This window comes from Photinus pyralis, unplaced genomic scaffold, assembly GCF_008802855.1.
Source record: "Photinus pyralis isolate 1611_PpyrPB1 unplaced genomic scaffold, Ppyr1.3 Ppyr1.4_LG1, whole genome shotgun sequence".
Lineage (NCBI taxonomy): Eukaryota > Metazoa > Arthropoda > Insecta > Coleoptera > Lampyridae > Photinus > Photinus pyralis.
The window spans coordinates 69,933,155-69,955,300 of NW_022170249.1; the positions used below are offsets into that span (position 1 = coordinate 69,933,155).

Sequence of the window (22,146 nt, forward strand, 5' to 3'; positions counted from 1 at the left end):
CCTCCAAATGAAATAGTTAAATACTTAAAAGGTTGTAAGATTGTTTATAATTATGATAGAGAGCAAAACTATAACACGTTTATATGTGGACACTTGTGTTTAAACTTTCTGTATAATAAATAATTTACATCTAAAACGCTAGTTTTCATTTCTACCTATCAATCATGTCTCGAACGTTCACGCTAACGGGTGTAGGAAACGTGCTCAGTACTACGTATTTCCCACCAATAGAGCTTGACTCGAGTTTCCAATATGGCTTGGGATTGGTGGGATTTTACGGATGCAATTCTATACGAAATATATTCGAAGGTAATAATAAATTTTATTATACATCGAACGATGCAAAGGAACAAGAGATTACAATTCCAAGTGGAGCATATGAAATTGAAGAGATCAATAGGTATTTGCAGAAATATATTAACCAACCAAACGACTCGATGGATTTTATCTTAAGACCCAACAATAATACCTTAAAGTGCGAAATGGAAACCAAACACAATGTTGATTTTACCAAGACGGGTTCTATTGGGCGCATGCTCGGATTCTCGCCATCTATTTACAAAGGAGGTATGGTTCACGAGTCCGACTTGGATGTGCAAATAGTCAACGCCACAAATATACATGTTGAGTGCAATTTAACCGGAGGAGCGTATCGGAATAGTGAAAAATCTCACACCATTTTTGAATTCGACGTGCACGTTGAACCAGGCTATCGTATGGTCAAGGAACCCACCAGCATTATATATTTACCCGTACTTACCCATCAAATTGATAACATTACCTTGCGATTGCTTGACCAAGAAGGTAAACTAGTGGACTTTGGTGAAGAAAAAGTGACTATTAGATTGGAATTGAAAAAATATGGGCCTTAAAATCTTTTACAAGAGCGGATCTTCACTCAGTCAGGCTTCGCGTACAGACGAGCAAACATCGTCGGGTGCATTAACTGAAAACGACGTAAAGTTTCTGGAATATCTTGGTTACAAAGTACTCCGAAAATATGGAAGAAGCGCTGAAAAATCTCTTCAGTAGCGTAAAGTATGAGGATATGATTGTGGAATGCGATCGGCGAACCTACCATCCTTACTCGACGAATGCTTATGGTAACTCGGACGAAATCAATCTTGTAATTCAAAAGGAGGATCTTATCACGGCCACCTACGATAGCGTGATCTACTTGGAGGGAACGCTTACTTCATCGGAAGCGAAGCAGTTCGAGTTGACCAACAATGCTCCACTATTTCTCTTCGATGAAATTAGATTTACGCTGGGAGATCAAGTGATAGAAATCGTGAGATTACCCGGAATAAACAGCGCAATCAAGGGATTTTGTTCCTATACAACGGACCAAAGTAATTGTTTATCACAAGCAGGATGGAGTCCCCGCAATAAACCTCTGCAACTCCTAAACGCCAACAAGACAGCCTTCTGTGCATCTATACCGCTAAAACATGTGCTAGGATTCGCGGAAGGGTATAAAAAACCATTAGTCAACATACGACAAGAACTAACATTAATTCGCTCAAAAACCGATGAAGACTGTTATAAAAGCGAAGCGGAGGTGAAAATTAGCCTTAGTAAAGTAACCTGGAAGGTTCCATACGTAATTCCTAACGATTCCATGAAGCTGTCTATATACAGTAGAATTGATAAAAATGTTCCGATCCAAGTAGCATTTCACGCTAGAGATTTATATGCGTATCCAGCATTGCCATCAACCCGCTCTTTGGTATGGCCGGTAAAAAGTAGCACCGGTTTTCAACGACCTCAATGGCTTCTGGTGGCCTTTCAGACTAAGAAACGAAACCAAAAAGGAGAGAATGCATCGCAGTTCGATCATTTAGGCGTCGAAAATATAAAAGCGAACATCAACAACAGAAGATACCCGTATGAGCAGCAGAATCTCTCCTTCGCGGACAACAAGTATATAGATGCCTACGAAGAATATCTAAACTTTCGGACGCAATACTACGATTCTGAAAGTAGTTCTCTTCTCAGTTACGAGGAGTTTAAGAAACAACCAATATTCGTAATCAACTGTACTCGTCACAATGAAAGTATTCATAATGTGGTTATCGACTTGAAACTGGAAGTTGAAACATCTGAAGCATTTGCAGCCGACACCTCCGCTTACTGTATAATTTTGCATGATGTTTTAATTGAATACGAGCCATTTACTAATATAGTACGTAAAATTTAATTTGCATTATGCGATTTTAATGTACCTATTGCGAAAATATATAATACATTTTGAAAATGGTGCTTTTCTTTTCCCTATGTATATATAAACAACAAACTTATCACCAAACTATTTTATTGTTTCTCCTTCAGCATTTTCTCGGTTACATCTTTTACAAATCTTTGAGGGTGAATATTTACAATTTCTGCTAAAAATGAAAAAATCTCTTAAACATGAGTGTTCTGCTAAAAATGAAAAATCTCTTAAACATGAGTGTGCAACCAACTTTTTTAGTAACTTAAGATTTTGGCAGAAAAATTTTCCTCTTGACAAAATGTTTTGTTCATCGAACAGACCGTCCTTGCAAAGATCATCCGCTACTTCATCCGCAAAGTCCTGATAGTACCAGTACGTCGAATAATCGCTTAGAAAATCCAATTTTTGATGTACAAAATGTACAGCGGAGAGGAAACGATTTACGGCTTCTTCGGTTAGCACTATGGAATTGAATCCTTGACTTATTCTTATACCCCTACTACCATTTTCACAGTCAGCCAACGTAATTTTTATACCGTACCCTACGAACACTTCATGTTCCAACTGGTCGGTACTTTTAAGCATGAGTCGAATGTTGTGCTCGGTTTTAATAGCGGAAATATCGCTCCATTCGGAAATATTAAAATGCAAACAACTTTCTCGGAGTGGAGGGCAAAATATCTGCACCACTGGCTCGAAACTATTCCTCAATGAATTTCCCACTTCTAGCAAAGTTGAGCAATCGAGAAACATGGACCATGTTGATATTAAATCTTCTGCTCCTACAAGAAACAACGGGCTTAATTAGTAGGGTCATAATTATTTTCACCATGATCATATTACCTGTATGTGCCTCGACTATCTTCGGGGAGGGATTATCGACCCAAGTAAGGTTAATATTTGGATCATCATTCCATAAATCATCCATAATGTCTGCTATTCTCGTAACTAATGAATTTTAATGTAAATGTTGTTTGCTTTTATACGCTAATTTGTAGGTATACCGCTTTAGCACTAAATTCGTAATACGCGGTTCGGGGGCTCATCATACTTAGGGGTCGTTCCCTTATTTCAAGGACATTGACCGAAGCATAAATACAAAGAATGTAATATTAGAATAATGCGTCTAAAAATAAAAATAAAGCATAAAGAAGATAAGATTTTTCGCACACGATTTAAGCGTCTTATCATAGCTGCTATAAATAAACACTATTGCGAGATTGCAGCTTCCCATCCTAATTATAATAACAAACAACTAAATTTCGCGCGCTGTTACTAAAGAAAATATGGATCAAGATCCCCAACGTATTGCAAAGAGACTGTGAATTACGTAATCGAATACGATGTAAGAAACATTGGAACCAGCCGTGGCAGCGTGACAACCAATGTCATATTAGAATGTAATATTAGAATAATGCGTCTAAAAATAAAAATAAAGCATAAAGAAGATAAGCTCATTTCCTTTCTAGTTAGCAATATGAATAATTATTTTTCGCACACGAGCGTCGTACGTATTATTTTATCATTTTAACGCGCTTCCCCGCCAAATAGCCCCTAGCCCCTAGCCCCTCGGCGACACACCCCCGCGTTATACCCTTCTACAACTCGCAAACATCTCAACGCTCTCCGTAGCGTTGTGTGGCTTGTGAGCTTATACGGCCTACTAGGGGCATCTACCGCTCCTACTGCTACCCCATACGATTTACCCTCTACGTCCCTGCAATCGCGCTCCCCCCACATTCTAACAATACTTGAACTGCTAAACGTTCATATCTCAAAGCCTCGCTTAGCTCAGATGGTTAAGGCGGCAGATTCGTAATTCACGTATCGTGGGTTCGATTCCCAACGCAGATTGAAAAAAAAAATTTTTGTCTATAGCAATCACGTGACCGATGAGGCGGGTCCAAAATAACATCCAAGATGCATAGGGGGGCGTGCTCGTCTCTGATTGGCTGTGACGTCACGAGCTCGTCTCTGATTGGTGTGACGTCACTTCCTGCGCCAGAACATACATAGGTATTGGTGTGACGTCACTTCCTGCGCCAGAACATACATTGGTCATCTACTTTTTATCGAAGGCAATATCCTTCATATCGCTTCTTGGTTACCGATGAAGTTGCTTTGGTATTAGTTAAAGATATTGTAGCTGTTCTTCCTGCTCCTTTGATAGATAAACGCCCGAGATTTTTAAATATGGTATACTTCAATGTAGATTTGCAGGAGTACAGCTTATTGTAACTGTCTGCTTAGTTTATATTTTGATAAATATAGGTTTATTTCACATTTTTTGTTCAGTTTTGCTATTAAAAATATACTGTCCAATGTATCCCACTGTGAGGGGTAAGATTGGACACATGCAGACATGCACGTTTGATTTTTTTTAAAAAAGCAACAAAAAGAATTTTGGTTTTGTATATGATCCAAAACATAGCTTAATAATGTACCAATCACCAGCCTGCCTTAGAACAGAAATTTTACCCCTACAAAAAATTAAAAAAATTAAATACGAAAAAGTGTCCAGACTATCCCCGCTCTCCCTATACAATCAAGTACATTTGAAGAAACTTGAATATTTATAGGTTAAGTTTACGCGCCAAAATCAAGGTTATATTTATAAAATTATGACAGTAAAGAAGGAGGTTGGGCATCAAAAACCAAAAGCGCATGCCTTAAAAATTATTTCTCATAAATTATATCTTTTGCATAAACCGTTGTCTTGTGTTAATTTAATTTAATTTTTAAATTAGTTTTAAATTAATTCTTAAATTTTTTGCATAAACCCACCTTTAGTCTTGTACGTTCAGTCTCTAAATTTATTTGAGAAATTTCGCTAATTTTTGACAACAGCAGTTGCTCCGGTCACGATATTTGACATGGAATTTAACGCTACATTCAATTTATTAGCAACATTCTCGGTTCGTCTAATCAATTCTAATTGAGACAGTGTCTCATTTGCAGGGATACGGACATCCTCTAAGACATTTATGCGATTCATATTGTTGTTTTCCATTCCATGCGATCTCTCTTCAGGGTGTAGATCGTCCACTCCTCTCATAAAGTTATCGTATTCTTCTTCACTCTCACTCTCGTAATCAACAAGTTTTGTGCCTGATGATTTTAAACCAAAGTAATCGGTGCAATCAGCTTCAGACATCGAGTCTTGGTCACTCATCTATTTCGGGATTTTGAAACAAAAAAAATTGCATTAAATTTCTTAAGAACTCTTAAAATCTTAATACCAGACAATTAATAAAAAAATATTAAGTTTCGTGCTCCTGAATTATTCCAAACGCACAGCAATTCAGATTAATCCGAAACAGGAAATCGCACAGGATATCAGTACCACTCGTAATATGCACACCGACTTTTGGCATATGGCCTCACGCACTGCTATAAGACCGCTCTCAGTCAGCTGATCAAGCACATAATACGGGATACGGTCAACCCGAGTGAAATCCCTAGTCAAAAGTGCCTGATTTCACTTGAACGTCAAGTTACTATCATGCAAATTACCCCGAAAATAGAAATATTTCGAGAAAAATCTAAATGTAATCTACGCAATCTAAGCGTCTCTTAAGTTAACAATGTTAAAATTAATTTAACCTCTAAATTGGCAGCTCCCAAAACGATTTTGGGAAATCGCTTTTTGCGAGCGCCTAACCTTGAACTGAATGACCTCAACATCTGATTTAAGGCATTGTTCTAATTTATTCGCATTTACTCTAAACCTCGCTTATTAGGCGAATTCTTATACGATCTATGTAAATAAATATGGAAGTACTTAGTTACACTGCTAAAAAATTTCTTCACGCCAACACAAGCACAAAAAACACGCGGCTAATTTATGCAGCGCAGATGAAGCGTGCCCTGGGCCAATAACCTTTCGTTAAAAACACGTGAAAAATGCAGCACAAGTAAGCGTTTATTTTAATCTATTGTATCGCTACAAGAAAGGAACGGTCGGAAAACTCTATTCTCTAAGCCTGCGGCGTGCTCATGGCGTACATCTACAGAAAATTCCCCTCTGTTGGTGTCCCTGGCTAAGTTGGTTCCAACATCGCTCACCGCAGAGTTCAATTTAGCGCCTTAAATTTAAACTTAGCGAAGTATTCTTCACAGTTTTCTTAAGAATACTCTTGTTTTATACGGTCTAGGACAACTGGCCGCCGCCAACTGGCCACCGCCAACTGGCCGCCGCCAACTGGTCGCCGGGACAACTGGCCGCCGGGACAACTGGCCGCCGGGACAATTAGACTCGATACCTTGCCAATAGCCATATGATCAGCGTTGCCGCCTTTTCCTGATTGTAGTACATATATATATAAAATAGGTATTAATAGTTGTATAAATAGATGTTTCAGAACTCTTTTAGCACACATTCAATCAATTAGTCTAATATCAATCAACTCAAAATGTACATTGAAAGAGTTTTTTTTTATTTTTTCACATATTGACAATAAGAACGTATTTACAAAGTGGATATAATTATTGCGTATTTTACAATGTTTGTCACACAAGTATGTACATATATTACAACTAAATACAATTACTATTAATTAATTTGATAATTATGAGCAATGCCTCGTAAGTACTCAATTACATCTCGATTTTCGTAATCTCTAACGATTCTTAAAATACGTTCGTCGGCAGCTATGTATCTCCGATGTTTTTGGGGTGGAGCATGCCCAGCAACAAGCTGTTCGTAATAAATATCCCGATTAGCTTGAACTTTCCGTAACCCATCAATCAGTCTCCATATTGTAGGATGATCTATACCTAGCTCGATTTGTAAACGCCGATGGGCTGCTTCGGCATGATTGTTGGTACGATCTTGCAAGTTCAGCACTCTCGCATACATATTCCACATTTCATGTGGAAACATGGGTTCACGCCGTCCGTTTCCTCTGCGGTTCAAACGACCAACGTAGAAGTCCTCGAACCAATCCAATACAGGTATCAATTCCTCAGGTAAGATATCAGACAACTGATTTAATGCGTTTTCCATATCTTGCATTGGTACAAATGCTAAACCAACGATCATTTTTGCATGTAATGCGAACTCTGCGTCGTTGTTATAACGAGCAATCAAATGTGCTTCGTTCAAATGCTTTTTCATGTTTTTCGCTAGGTGGAAAAAACATCCTCGAATTTCAGTTTGCGGGAAGTTATTTTTCAGGCTTTTGAAAGCAGCTAGTTCAAAATCAGATGTAACTGATCTTGGATGTAATGCGGGTGCTAGCGTTTTTATTGTTTCGAATAAACAATCATAAGTTGCTCTTGATTTATTTGGCAACAGAGCAAAAAAAACAGGATGCACACCTCCATACCTCTTTGCTAGTATAACGTATACTTGGTGAAATAAATTCGGTGCAATTTTAAAAGTCCCGTCTACAAAATAGTCGTCACAATTTTCTAGAATTTGTAAATTTCTCTCTCTGCCAAAAATTAATATTCTCTGAGGTCCAGGGCCACTGTCGGAAAGTAAGAAATTCTCTATGTTGCCCGGTGTAGATTCGTAGATTCTATAACGTTCCGGAATTTGCAGATCTTCAAGAGTTGCTGGAGTTGCTGGTGCTTGGTTTATTTCATTTCGTTTTCTTCGCACCAGTTTTTTTAAAGCTCCTTGAGATGGAAGCGCTCCTTGGCAAGCCAAGCTGAGGTTTTGTGAGCATTCGCTGATTACCCAGCATTCACAGTGCCCTTTGCGCATCTCGACCATTTACAGACCGAATTGCAAACTTTCTTATTTATGAAGGTATATTATGTCGGTTCTTGTGTGTCTACAGCGCGTTTTTTAATTTTAGTAATTACTCGATCAGCCTCTGCTTTGGCTGCTGATGAATCATGTGTATGCACATTCAAAGTTTTTATAACAGCGCCGTTTCGAACATGAACTCGCGCTTTACACTGTCGTCTTCGGTCACATCGCCAAAACTCCGTTTCACCATCCGCTGATAATTTATCAAAAACGTAAATATACCCGTCACTATAAAACTTATCACGATTACGTTGAGATTGAATAGTCTCCATTTTCATACGAATACCTTAAATAGCCGTAGATGAACTGATTTGAAAATACTTTCGACATGATTTTATATTGCAAAGTAACTAATCATAAATATCTCATTAATTGACATTTCTATTGTAATTTACCTATTAATATGTATAGTCCAATTAGTGGAAATTTAACAAACAAGTAAATCTGCTTGCTTTTATATTAAAATCATCTAGTAATCAGAATGTAATTAGTGGAAATTAGCAAATAAATGCATTTCAATGACTTATATTGGAAATTACTTAGCATAAATGTCTCATTTGCGAGACTTTCTAAAATTAGTGGAAATGTAAGAAATAAATCTGCTTGCTTCTATATTGGAAATTCTAACTGCGTTTTGATTTTTGAGTTGACTAATATTTGACTAGTTGATTTATCAAGCGTTTATCCCTGCATTTAGGCAAAAGGTAGGTGGTGCGGGCGGTGGCCAGTTGTCCCGGCGGCCAGTTATCCCGGCGGCCAGTTATCCCGGCGGCCAGTTGTCCCGGCGGCCAGTTGTCCCGGCGGCCAGTTGGCGGCGGCTAGTTGGCCGCGGCCAGTTGGCGGCGGCCAGTTGGGTCATCCCGTGTTTTATATTTTACATGAAATAAAGTACTTGATATTAATTTCAGTATTCAATACTACTACAATTTTTACAGAAATTAAAGGGGCAATGTGTACATAATGTTGAGTCTTTTCTGAATAGCATTATTTTCAATATTAATATCTGCAATATTTACAGCATTGTTCTCCCTTTCACCTTCCAATTCTTCTTGAATATTTACGTACTCATTTGGCAAATCGTTGTTCATAATGCATGCATTATGTAGTATAGCAGCAGTAACCACAAATAATGAAATTAGGTCTAATCTTACTGTTTCTACAAACTTTAATCTATACGAAACCTGCCTTTTAAATAAGCGAACGCATTTTCAATCTCAACTCGATTAGCACTTAATTTCTTATTAAAATTTATTTTCGCCGGTGTCAAATTACCAAAATTTTTAAACCCAAACTATAAGATTAGTTGATAATTTATATGCAACCCAGCTAACACATTGACGTTGACATTGGGTCATCTTTATGCTGAGTACGTCAGTATGCCCAATAGATGCCGTCATGCCGTCGATGGTTAAAAAAACTTTTAAGAGGTTCTAGATTACCGCTTCAACAGGTAGCTAGGCGAATAATAGAAGGAACCCGTAATGTATCATTAACGTTTAAATCACGTGAAAACCTACTTTCACTACAGCACTGTTTAGGTCCATTGGTAGATCTGGTTGAATGTGAGCAATTTAAAAAATTTTATTGGGCAGAAAAAGATTGTATTTTTACCAGTCATCTGCATTCTGTTAAAGATTCGTACTGCATGTCCTATGATAAAGTAGTGATTCAAATTCACAATGTTATTAAAATCGATAACGAAATATTTTTAATAGGAAAACACTTTTGCTCATATAGTTCTTTTTATACTTATCCAGTAAAATCATCTAACTTTGGAATATACCTTATTGATAATTTATCTGTTGAGTTAAGTAAGTGGCCTTTAAGATTAATTAGAATCAAATGTTTAGTTTTACCTTTACCGGAAAAGTATGTATCATTTCCTATGTCACATACAAATTTGTAATGTTTGTTTTTTTTTTTTGTAAAAATACCGACCTTATTTGCAAAATAAATGAATTGAGTTTTCATTGGAGTATTTTTTACCCTATAAGTAACGTAAATAAGACGCCTTTAAAAAACGTCAAAAATACGTCTAGGATATTTACAATGTGACGTGAAAAGTACGCGTGTGTATAAACGTCGAATAGACGTTATTTATGATACGTCATTGACACCTGTCACATTTCCGTTATTTTGACGTGATTGTTGACATCAACAATGCCGTAATAATGACGATAATTGTGGCGTGTTTTTGACGTTATTATGACGGCATGCTGTTAGCTGGGATCACCAACAAGATGAGAATTCTCATAAAACTGAACAGTAGTACCATCCTGAATACGTTCATACAAATCTGATTTAGTGAATAGATTAGAATCGTGTAGCGACCCAGGTTCTCCTGCATAAACATCAATAAATAATCGTTTGTGATTGCAAATGCCTTGCAATAAAATCGAATGGAACTTTTTTCTATTTACATAAGAATTAGAATGCTGTTTCGGTGCTAGAATTTTGATGTGACTCCCATCAATACACCCTACGATACCTAAAATTTAATTATCACCTTAAATCCAACACATATTTTATTAAGCAAATTACCAGGGAAATGGTTTCGTCTTTCAAAGAATTGCATTGTTGCTGTTGCTAAAGATTGACTCGCATAAGACGATTTGCTGTTCTACACAATACTTCCCAACAGGTTGACTTGCTTATATTAAATCGACACGCTACTGATCTAAATATCATGTACTGACGATGGGGCGTCAGTGAATGACGTGATTGGGCCGTTAATTACTAATGTAATTTGATGTGAGGTATAGTTAAACGAATGTGTAACCATCTTCTATTTATTCGTTGCTTGCAAACAATGCTTTAAAAAAAGGTGTTATGCTATAAAAATACAAATACAAGAGCTACACTACTAAATAATAAAGAATAATTAAGCGTCAACTTCTTCATAACTATGAATAATGGGAAATGATACTTTAACTCCTTGTCTGTAGCATTTGAAATGCTCTTCTTAACAGCATCTAAATCATCGATAAATTAGTGTTAAATCCTACCTTTACATGAAGATCTTACCAACGATTAAGCTCTTCACCAATAATGTGGAGAACGCTTGTTTTGTGGACCGCTGACCGTAAAAATTAAATTGTGACGCAACCGAATCAGATATCAGATTTTTTAATATTCTGTTAGTTTTAGATGTGATAGTATCACCACCGAGAGTAGTCAAATACGAACCCTAAAATCCTAATCATAAAAACTGAACTATTTCAACTGACAACTTACCAAAGCAGTATACTTTTCTCCATTATTAATTAAATAAGAATTAAACTCATGTAATTCCTGTCGAGTTTGAAGTGGTAGGGAGAATGGAATCTCTGGCATACCAAACGATGAAATGTTATTGGTATTTTTATTGTCTTGTTTTGCGATCCAAGACAAAATTTCGTCGTTTTGCTCTTTAACACGAGCCACTAAGGCAATAAGTTTATCTACAACTAAAACGTCCATTAGGAAAATAAATTTTGCAAATTCCACATTCAAACCTGTAACGGTTAATTGCTCCCGAGACTGCTCCGCTGCATTTCGATGATGTAAAGTGCTTTTTGACGTTTGAGGACTTTGGAAATTGTCGGTTTGATTAGTTGGTCGTTGCACCAATCTTGTCGATACCAAGTGTGAATGCCTTGGCGATTTCAATACGGCAGCTTCTATGATATCAAGATTAAATTACAGAAATGTATTAAAAAACGATACCTTTCCGAGATGTGACAGTAGGTCGCTTAATTGGTGGTGGTCTAGGTAAAGACTCTTCTTCCTCCTCGCAGTCTTCTTCTGAAGAACCAAACAACTTTCGGCTAGCTTTCTTACGCTTTTGACGACCAGTGTTTGCTGCCTCATCACACTCACTCTCTAAACTAGAAGTAAATTCCGCTTCCTTTAATGTTTGTCTTGCTTTTAAAATGTGATCTAAAATATCAAAGTTAATGCATGAAAAGCAGAAAACCAAGTTGATCACCAACCTGTCTGGTAAAATATTCTATCTACACTCCACAATGTCCATGAGCTTTCGACGTTTTCGCCGCAACGTAGAGCTTTATCGAATTTCTCCTGCTCTTGGAGGCCAATAAGCTTGTTTCTTTAGTGGCGTCAACCAAGATTTATGGACGGCGCCAATTCGCCCATTTTCGTCTCCAAATTCAACTATAACGTACGCCATAACTTACAATTAAAACCAAAACCTTGAACGGGTACAAAACTAAATATTGTATATAATAGAATAAAAATGACCGTACCTTTTTATTTATTACGAACACAACAAACAAACTCGAACACAACTCCGATCACGATGTGAAAGCCACAACACGGTGAAGGCTAAAAAACACCGCAACGCGCAGCCGCACGGCGTTCTAAGCATTGTTGTCTTACAAATATACAGCGTTGCCAGTAGAGTAATTTTGGCTTAAGTTTTAAGGATATTTACATCCGTACAAAATGATCTAATAATTCGCAGGGATATTTAGTAATTTAAACTCGTACTTTCAATGCCATAATTGCGCACGTGCCAGTCAAATATCTGAAGCAAAATAGGTTATAGGTGACTTTTAAATGACATCATCTGTACGTCATTTTATCACGTCATATATGCGTCAACATATTGTCGTCAATTTAACGTTCTGATTACGGCATGTGACGTCTTCGAAAAAAAAGGACGAAAAAATGTCGTCATATTGACGCCGTGCTCTACCTGGGTATACTTACCTAGTTTCACTGTAATGATTAAATATACAATGAAAGAAGGTATCGGTCAATTATTGAAGCACTTACCAGTCAAAGAGTAGAACGTAGTAAGATTGTGCCAGGTCAATTATTGGTGCCACAGCAATTTTTTGATAAAAAGTACTGAAACAACTTTTTGTTATGTCAATTTAAGGAAAAGTAATATTTTTTTAAAGCATGAATCTCTAAGCTTTCACTTGCCGTGCAGTGTGACCTCCCACTCCATATTCTCACTTTGCAATAATCTGAAGAAGGTACAACTTGGGCTTAAGGAGTCAATGACTGGTGCAACCACCTTAACTTTAGGTACGACACTACCTTTGTCTTTTGTCATCTTCAAAATCAAAAATTTCATTCGCAAAACTAAAACCAAATAATTAATAGCAACCTACTTTACCTAAAAACAATCTTACTATAAAATTTGAAATATCAATTCCTCCATAATATTACCAAAATATTGATAAGAAATTCGAGGTTATAAAACGCTGTCAAACGTCTGTCAAATAGAAAATCTTGGATATCCCTCCAAAAACTTCGATCAAGCAGGGTGCAATCGTTTTGCTCTTTTTAGACGTAACCGAACGCATTCGAAGCGAATAGTTTTTTTAGATGCGTCGTTTCCGAACGCGTTGGAGCAAAAAAATTAAAAAGGTAACCAAACCGAACGCACCTTTGGTATCGCAAAAGAAGTGCTTGTATTCGAGAAGGGAAGTGATAACAAATGGCGCTACCACAAAACAAAATGGGCGGTGTAAACGGGGTTAAATTGTGTTTTGTATGTATCGTGCATACGTTTTACCATTGAGTATTACTTTGTTTTGCCGTGTTTTAATTGCAGTGATTACTTTGGCGGATCTATTAGTGTATTTAGACGGGGCACAAAGACCACTAATTGAAGGCGAGTGCCTTGTTAAAGCAGGGCATATTATTTTATGTGGCACTACCAGCGAAAACGAAAGTGAGGTTATTGCACTGTGTTTACAAACGTCGAATTTAACAGGTGTCCCTCACTCTGTACGTATTGTTTTAAATCCAAGTAAGTATTTAATTGTGATTCACTTTTCATAATATACCTATATAACATACAGGTGGACCTAAAGATTGGCAGTGTAGCTGTTCTTGTAAAGCGGGGGCAGGTGGCAAGTGTAAACATATTACAGGAGTGTTAATATATGTTAACCGGTAAGAATCAATATAATTCTGTAAATTTTTAGAGGGCACAAAATTCTTCTTCAATTTTCGTTTCTGGGTTTGATAACCTATAAATTTGTTTAAGATGTGAACATGATGATTTACAGTTTACTTACCATGTAAAAAGTAATCACTTGAATCAAAATGCTTACTACAAACTTGCATGGTAGATGTAACTGGTTTTCCTATTTTTAATTTTACCGTCCACTCTTCACTTAATGTTTTGTTTTTAATAGGAAAACGATGCATTGATATACCCCTTTCATATCCAGTGAAACACTGAGGCACACAACAATAATTCTTGCTCTTATTTTTTTTTAAAGAGGACGAATTTAACGTACATTCAGCCATAATGCCCGTTTAGGTTAGTTACATATTTCTCCGCCACGTGTCGCGTCGATCTCTCCCCTTCTCGAATCGAACCGAAAGTAGCTAACGAATCGTGTACCTACGGGCTACGCGCCACCGCCGGCTACGCGATGTTAAATTTTTATTCTAAAAGCAAAATCTAAATTCTAAACAGAAACCAGCACCAGGATTCTAATTTCTCGACACGAATTGAGGACGCCATTTTTCGAAATTTCCTAATTCTATTTGTACACTCGAAGTCAGCTGATGTCGTATACAATCCGAAAAGCGCCTCGAATCAGACGGGTAGTAAGTAGGTACCGAGTGTTGAAAACGAAATATGTATCTTTGTCTACTTTATGACCGTGAATATATGTCTTTCTTTCTCAGATTTAAGATCGTTTTTGCGGTATTTGTCGGACGTCCGTAATTCATAACCTAACAAAACATTTTTTGGTAAACGTAATGTAAGTATAAATATTTAATTGTTGCTAATCCTGTGCATGCTCATTATTTTAATTTTAAATAATTAATTATTTGCTTTCGTCTGTAAGGTCATTCAAAGTAAAAGAAGCACATTGGAAGGTGTTCGGGGAATTTTTTAAAGCCCACCCCGATTTAATTATGTTAAATGGGTGTAGGCTTACAAACGCTTGATAACCACGAATTTGCTTTAAAACATATAATGAAGAGTCAAAACTTACCCTGGATGGCCATCCTCTATACAAACAATACGCATTTAAATAAAAAACAAACGACAAACTAATTAATCTTAACGTCCTTAAAAAATATAGTTCCTTGCACAAGCTAAAACGCACGTCAACCACCGGCACGCGTCGACCCCACTCGTTTACTTCCGTCCTCTTTCGAGAAAACCGCGCGCACTTTGATTTAAGTTAGTTTAGATTATTAACAAATTACAGGGCATCCGCGAGAGAGGAACAAAAAATTATGGTCGGAATTGGCGTGCCAGTTAAATGCCATAGGGCATGGTGAAAAATCTATAGAAAAATGGCAAAAGGTAAATGAAACAAGCTCTCAAACAACATAAAGTACTTCTTTGGTGTTTTAGACATGGAGTGATTACAAATGTGCCTTAAAAAAGAAAGCTGCACTAATAAACAATGCACGTCTACAAACTGGTGGTGGACCAGAATTAGAGGAGAAACTGACTGAGCTCGAGTTGTTTTTATTATCGCTGTTAGGGAAAACTTTTTATGAAGGTGTTGGTGTTAGTGAAAGAGGTGTAAGTATATTTATAAGGTATTTAAATTGTTGCTTGCTAATCATTAAGCATGAATTCGTACAACAAATAGCATTTTCATTTATAGGGGAAGGTGTTCCACAATGAGACATGTTCCACAGTGAGACAAACAGTTTTTTTTTCAAATTTACCGCCATATCAGATTTATGTTTAGCGCGCTTAAATAACACCGCCTGCGCGGGATTCTCAGATATTAAGGCAACAGGTATCGCCATTCCCTACCAGTAACTGGTGGGCCTGTGTTATGAAAGGTATGTAATTTTTTTTATTCCTCTGTTTAAAATTGCACAGAAAAATAAACCGATAGATTTATGGGCTTTTCATAAGTAGCTATGTTTAGTTCATCCAAAGGTGAGGTTATGTTGCTTTATTCAAGGGCGTAGCATGCATAGTTTATTGTGGGTGAATTTTTGAAGTAGATGCGGAATATTTCTACAATGAGACACTTTTTTTGTTCCACAATATTGTGGAACATTATAAACCATCTATTGTTTTACCTTAAAAATTGGAATGTAACTGTTTTATAATGAAATGGACTGTATTCCAAAAATTTTGCACTTACCCTTTAGATGTAACTTGATTAGATATCGCACAAGGGATAAGGACAAGTGACAAGATTACGGAATGGAAAGGGTAAATGCAAGGATGAATTTTCACGAAACTATTAGTTCATTGATCGGCCTTTATTTATTTCACAGAGCGAATTTTAATTGCTTTTAGTAATTGTATCTTTTAGTAATTGTATCAACTAACTCTCGCGACGGACTTAATGCGAGTGTCCAGTTGAGTTATCTACTCAACCCTGGCAGATTAGAATTGTATGGGAAACTCCGGAAAATAAATTGAATTATGCTTTTAAAACCAAACATTTCCCACCACCCTGAAGAATACTTCAGAATCTACAGTAAACACAACGTCAGTAAAATTCTATATAATGAACTAATTATGTAATTACTATGAAATTTAATAGAGTAATATAAAGAAAGGAGAGAAAAAAAAAAAAAAAACTTCCATCAAATAATATTAAGAACAAAAAAAAATTCTAAATAACAAAACTATTGGATTATTGAGTCGGCAAAGGGCATACCTTTGTGACAGGGCGTCTATAAGTTCCATTCTTTGTTTTCACCCCAATTACTCGCACAATTCCATAATTGCCTGGAAAGACTTCCATGATACGACCTAAAGGCCATTGTAAGGGTGGAAGATTGGGTTGCTGAAGGAGAACAATTGTACCAATTTTGATCGGGTTATTCAATGTATTCCACTTTTCACGTGTTTGCATGGTATGTAAGTACTCAATGCGCCAGCGTTGCCAAAAGTGTTGCACCATTGATCAATTAGTTGATACCTACTTAATCTACTAAGGTTAACATCCATTACATTAATTGCTGGCAATCTGTCTAAAGGAGTAAGAGTCAGAAAATGAGCCGGTGTGAGTGCAATGGGCTCAGCTGGATCTGAAGAGAGAACGCACAATGGTCGGGAGTTAAGGAGACATTCAATTTGAATTAAGAGAGTGTTCAATTCTTCGTACGTCAATAATTGATCACCAACAATTTTAAGTAAATGCGACTTGACGCTTTTTATATTCGACTCCCATAATCCACCCATATGTGGAGCTCCAGGAGCTATAAAATTCCACTGTATCCCCTTTATAGTAAGCTCGGCTTCAATTTGAGTTTTAAAGTTTTCTGACCTAATTAATTCAAATAAATCTTTTAATTGAGATTTAGCGCCCACAAAATTACTTCCTCTATCTGAGTATAACATGGTACATAACCCGCGTCGAGCTAAAAATCTTTTAAATGCTTGAATGAAATTAGATGTCGAAAGATCGGAGACCAATTCTATGTGAATCGCTTTCACTGCAAGGCATACAAATAAACAGATATATGCCTTTTGACTACGAACACCTCTGTGCCGATTTAAAACAATACGAAATGGTCCAGCGTAATCTATACCTGTTTTCAAAAAAGGTTTGGCTTCTTGTACACGACAAGAAGGCAGATTCCCCATTAAAGGATATTCTGGTTTTGGTCTAAACTTGAAACACACATTACATTTATTAATAATGTTACGAACCACGCCACGAGCTGCTAAAATCCAGTAATGTTGGCGTAGTAAGGACAGCAATAAGTTAGGTCCCGTATGAAAATGCTTACGATGATAATATTCAATTAACAAATTCACCAAATGGTCTCGTTTGGGAAGCAGAATGGGATGTTGACTGTCAAAACTTAATTGTGAATTTTCCAATCGCCCGCCAACTCTCAGTAAGCCATCTCTTAGGAACGGTCTATATTTAACAAGTGCTGCTGAACAAGTGCCTGTATTTTCTAGTAAACGAATGTCGTTTATAAAATGTCTCTTTTGGACTATTTGTAATAAAACATTTTCTGCGGTTTCCAAGTCTACAGCGGTTAGTTGACCTCTGCCCGGCAAGCGTTTTAAGAAGCGTAGAACAATAGCAGTGGTACGTAACAATTTAGTCCACGAAGAGAATCGCTTGATTAAGAGATACAATGGATTTTCGTCTATGGGAGCGACAATCGTGGAAAAATTTTGGGTTTCTAGAGAATTTGTAACCAAAGAAGGGGTTGTAATTGGCCATTGCTCTGGATTCAATTTTAACCAATTGGGTCCCGTTCTCCATATATTATGTTCTATAAACTGCGGCGGGGTCATGCCCCTAGACAATCCATCGCTAATATTTTCTTTTCCACTGACATGAAACCAGCAAGTTGAACCGACTAATGCTTGAATCTGCGTCACGCGGTTACTAACGAAGGTCTTTAATTTGGAAGGATGCGTGTTAATCCAACTAAGAGTTACAGTTGAGTCCGAAAGAGCATATAAGTGAGTTATTTTCAAACGAGATTGATAGCAATTACGAACGTAACTAAAGAGTTTTGCTAAAAGATGCGCAGCGCAAAGTTCTAAGCGGGGAATCGATACAAATTTGAGGGGTGAAACTTTACTCTTGGCGCATAGAAGATTAACTTGTACAACTCCATCGGAATTTACGATGCGTATATAAATAACCGCTCCAAAAGAAGTTTCACATGCGTCTGAAAATCCAATTAATCCAACACTATCATTCAACTTTGTGCCGATGTGACGAGGAATGCTAAACTGGGATAAACATGGTAACGTATTTTTAAATAGTATCCAACGATTTACAATTGTAGGTGGAGGCGTCTCATCCCAATCTAATTGAAGAATCCACAGCTCCTTGATAAGTAATTTTGCAAAAAGGGTCACTGGGGCGAGAAAACCTATTGGGTCGTAACAACGAGCAACCATTGATAAAATATTTCTCTTTGTGCATTTAGAATTTATTAACTGAAATGAAAAACAAAACGTATCTGTAATAGGTTGCCATTGCAGTCCTAAAACTTTTAAAAATTCTGTATCGAAATCGACTGTTTGCGTTGAGCAATGTTCTGTTGGAATTTCAGATAATAAGTCACGGGAATTGGTGGCCCACTTCGTTAACTGGAAACCACCTCTACGAAAAAACTCTACTAATTGGTGATAAACGGGTATAGCTAATTCAGCGGAATCAATATTGGATACCAAGTCATCCACGTACATGTCTCGCTGGACAATCTCCGCAGCGATAGGCAGCGATTCCTTTTCATCATGAATTAGTTGTCGAATACATCTAAGAGCTAAAAATGGGGAAGATTTAATTCCAAAAGTAACCGTGTTTAGTTGGTAAACGTCTATGGGTGAATTTGGGGAAAATCGCCATAATATTTTTTGAAAATTTCTATCAGATTCTTGTACCATAATTTGCCTATACATCTGTTTCAAATCTGCTGTAAAAGCTACATGAAATAAACGAAAATTTAAAAGGGTTGTCAGTATATCCGATTGTAATTTTTCTCCAGTATATAACAAATCATTAAGAGAATAATTGCTTTCTGTTTTACAACTAGCATCGAATACTATCCTAATGGGTGTACTAGTAGAGCAAGATTTCAGTACTGCGTGATGAGGAATAAAGTAGTTACTATCGCCATTGCTATGAGAAACTTTTGACATGTGGCCTTGCGCTATATAGTCTCGTATAATGTCCGAATATTTATTTCTAAACTCTTCATTCCTTATCATTTTATTTTCTAATGTGAGGAATCTGCGAAGCGCAGTTGCACGTGACTCGCCCAAATTACTACTGTTATATTTAAAAGGTAATGCCACTGTGAATCGACCATTACTATCACGGCTATAAGTAGATTGATAAATATTTTCGCAAGCTAAATCATCGGGTTTAGCCACCGATATCGTTGGAATATCTTCAAATTCCCAAAACCGTTCAACTAAATTATCAAGGGAATGTTCAACTACAGCACAAAAATTAGACGGCGATAATGCTGGGGCGGTGACTGGGGCAGTGCCCATCACAACAAATCCAAGAGTGGTTCCGACGGCAATGGGTAAATTAGGTGGACCTATAATTCGGGTGTCTGTCAACAAATAAGGAAATAGTCCTGCTCCAATTATTCCGTCAACTTTGGCGGGTATGTGAAGCTTATCGTCCGCTAATGGTAATGACTTTAAATATCCTAAACAATCAATATTAATCTCCGAATTTGGCAACGTGTTAGCAATATTATCTACAATGAATACCTCCAATGAATAACGTTTTGTTGCATCAAACCTAGATCCAATTACCACTTGTGCTAAACCAATGATGTTGCTATTTACAGATCCTATGCCACGTACTAATCCAATATATTTAGACATTTTTAATTTTAGTTTGCGACACATTTCTAAGGTCAAAAAATTCCCTTGGCTGCAACTATCTATAAGAACACGTACCTCCCTATAAGCATCGTCTCCGTTAAAAACGTAAACCTTTGCGGTGGCTAACACAATGGCTTGTGGAAGAGGCCTATTGTCTGCAATACAATAATTTAAAGTGGTACTAATACTAGTGTTCGCTTCGGCAGGATTATGATTCTCGACGGGTTTGCCTGCCGTTTTTTCCAGTACAGAATCGGATACATTCTTACCAGGAGACCTAAAATGCAGCAAAGTATGGTGTCGTGATCTGCACACTTTACAAGATTGCGTACTTTTACAATTTGCGATCTTATGAAATGCCAAACAATTCAGGCACAAGTTGTTAGTTTTGGTTAATTGATAACGCTCTTGCGGACTAACTTCTAAAAAGGTGGGACACATGCAAGCTACATGTGCAGCAGATTTACAAATTCCACATTTTACAGTGGTGTTGTCTTGAACTACGAACGAATGAGGCGCTTTTGCTTTATTGATACTACTACAATCTCGACTAGAAGCATGTTTAAAACTAGCAGCCATGGAAGGTATTTTTGAAGGAGCATTAGTACGGGCGCATATCTTTGCTTGTTCTTTAACGAATGTTACAATATCGTCATACGACGGAATTTCAGATTTTCGGCGAGTATTTTCAAATAACCTTTGCGTGTCTGGATTTAATTTTGAAAAGGCGAGATAAGACAAAAGGTAATCAGCCAAGTCCTCAATTTCTAATTTGCGCAATGCCGTTACTGCTGAATGAAAAGTTTCTATAAACAAGTTCAGCGACGCGAAAGTTTCTCCTTGAGCCTGTTTAAAATTAAGTAACTGCTCTATGTATGAATTTGCGATTAAACGTTTATCATCAAACTTATCGACCAATGCCTTAAGAATAATTCGATAGTTATCGCCAATAGGGGGAATACCTGAACACACTGACAGCGCACTGCCGCTCAAGCACCCAACCAAATAATTGACACGATCGACATCGTTTAAATCTCTATTGTTATGAATCATATTGTTGTAAATTTCTATGAACAAAGGCCAATCTTTAATATTACCATTAAATTTCGGCAGAGGCAACTCTGGTAACTTCCGAATTGTTTTTGCTGTGACTAGATCACGTTGTGGTTCTGATCCTGTAGCGTAAGGCGATGCAGTAGCAGGGGGAATTGCACGTTTCGCGACCGATTCTATGTGACAAATTAATTGGTCAAATGTTTCTAATACTTGGTAATTAGGGACGTGATCTTCGCTAATTTGATATTCAAGTTTATTGATTTCATCTAAGGTGTCTAAAAATTTTGTTTTTGTATCTGCCAAGGTTTCGTATCTAACCCGAAAATTATTCAATTTTTCTGAAGAAGATATATCGCGACTATTCTCATACAATCTCTGCAACCTTTGAAAATATTGCTCCTTTTTTGCAACTAAAATTCTAAGTTGTTGCGCTTTCGATGCCATTGAAACTATTGAAATACTACTATACAAATGAAAACCAAAACCAAAGGAAAGGCAACAAATGTGCTCTGTGTAATATCTATTTCGCGATAAACGAATCTGCGCTCGATAGGACCAACAAATGTTTTATAATGAAATGGACTGTATTCCAAAAATTTTGCACTTACCCTTTAGATTTAAATTCTCCGCACAAGGGATAAGGACAAGTGACAAGGTTACGGCTTGGAAAGGGTAAATGCAAGGATGAATTTTTCACAAAACTATTAGTTCGTTGATCGTCCTTTATTTATTGCACAGAGCGAATTTTAATTGCTTTTAGTAATTGTATCAGTAACCGAAATCAACTAACTCTCGCGACGGACTTAATGCGAATGTCCAGTTGAGTTATCTACT

The 22,146-nt window shown here is 37.0% G+C and overlaps 3 protein-coding genes across 3 annotated transcripts; 1 reads left to right on the forward strand and 2 right to left on the reverse strand.

Moving 5' to 3' along the window:
• The first annotated feature begins 1,000 nt into the window (after positions 1-1,000).
• On the forward strand, positions 1,001-2,200 carry LOC116166510. Its single transcript, XM_031481484.1, has one exon. It carries the CDS (start codon positions 1,001-1,003, stop codon positions 2,198-2,200), a length of 1,200 nt encoding a protein of 399 aa, XP_031337344.1.
• A 113-nt stretch (positions 2,201-2,313) lies between these two features.
• On the reverse strand, positions 2,314-3,531 carry LOC116166519. Its single transcript, XM_031481495.1, has 3 exons — positions 3,059-3,531; positions 2,449-2,997; positions 2,314-2,387 (listed from the first exon to the last, which is right to left on the reverse strand). Exons 1-3 carry the CDS (start codon positions 3,141-3,143, stop codon positions 2,314-2,316), a joined length of 708 nt encoding a protein of 235 aa, XP_031337355.1. The 5' UTR covers positions 3,144-3,531.
• A 15,442-nt stretch (positions 3,532-18,973) lies between these two features.
• LOC116166529 lies at positions 18,974-21,756 on the reverse strand. Its single transcript, XM_031481506.1, has 3 exons — positions 19,443-21,756; positions 19,084-19,178; positions 18,974-19,015 (listed from the first exon to the last, which is right to left on the reverse strand). The coding sequence occupies exons 1-3, from the start codon at positions 21,754-21,756 to the stop codon at positions 18,974-18,976; spliced, it is 2,451 nt and encodes an 816-aa protein (XP_031337366.1).
• Positions 21,757-22,146: the final 390 nt, after the last annotated feature.

Excerpts from the sequence above, each read along its gene's own strand:
- LOC116166519 (XM_031481495.1), bottom strand. The coding sequence starts at position 3,143 with ATGGATGATTTATGGAATGATGATCCAAATATTAACCTTACTTGGGTC. Across the intron at positions 2,998-3,058 it reads GATAGTCGAGGCACATACAG|GAGCAGAAGATTTAATATCA; the intron begins GTAATATGATCA and ends TGTTTCTTGTAG. Across the intron at positions 2,388-2,448 it reads AAAGTTGGTTGCACACTCAT|CAGAAATTGTAAATATTCAC; the intron begins GTTTAAGAGATT and ends TTTCATTTTTAG.
- LOC116166529 (XM_031481506.1), bottom strand. The coding sequence starts at position 21,756 with ATGGCATCGAAAGCGCAACAACTTAGAATTTTAGTTGCAAAAAAGGAG. Across the intron at positions 19,179-19,442 it reads GATAGTATTCGATGCTAGTT|CTCTTAGATGTATTCGACAA; the intron begins GTAAAACAGAAA and ends CCCCATTTTTAG. Across the intron at positions 19,016-19,083 it reads ACATGTACGTGGATGACTTG|AGGTGGTTTCCAGTTAACGA; the intron begins GTATCCAATATT and ends GTTTTTTCGTAG.
- LOC116166510 (XM_031481484.1), top strand. The coding sequence starts at position 1,001 with ATGGAAGAAGCGCTGAAAAATCTCTTCAGTAGCGTAAAGTATGAGGAT.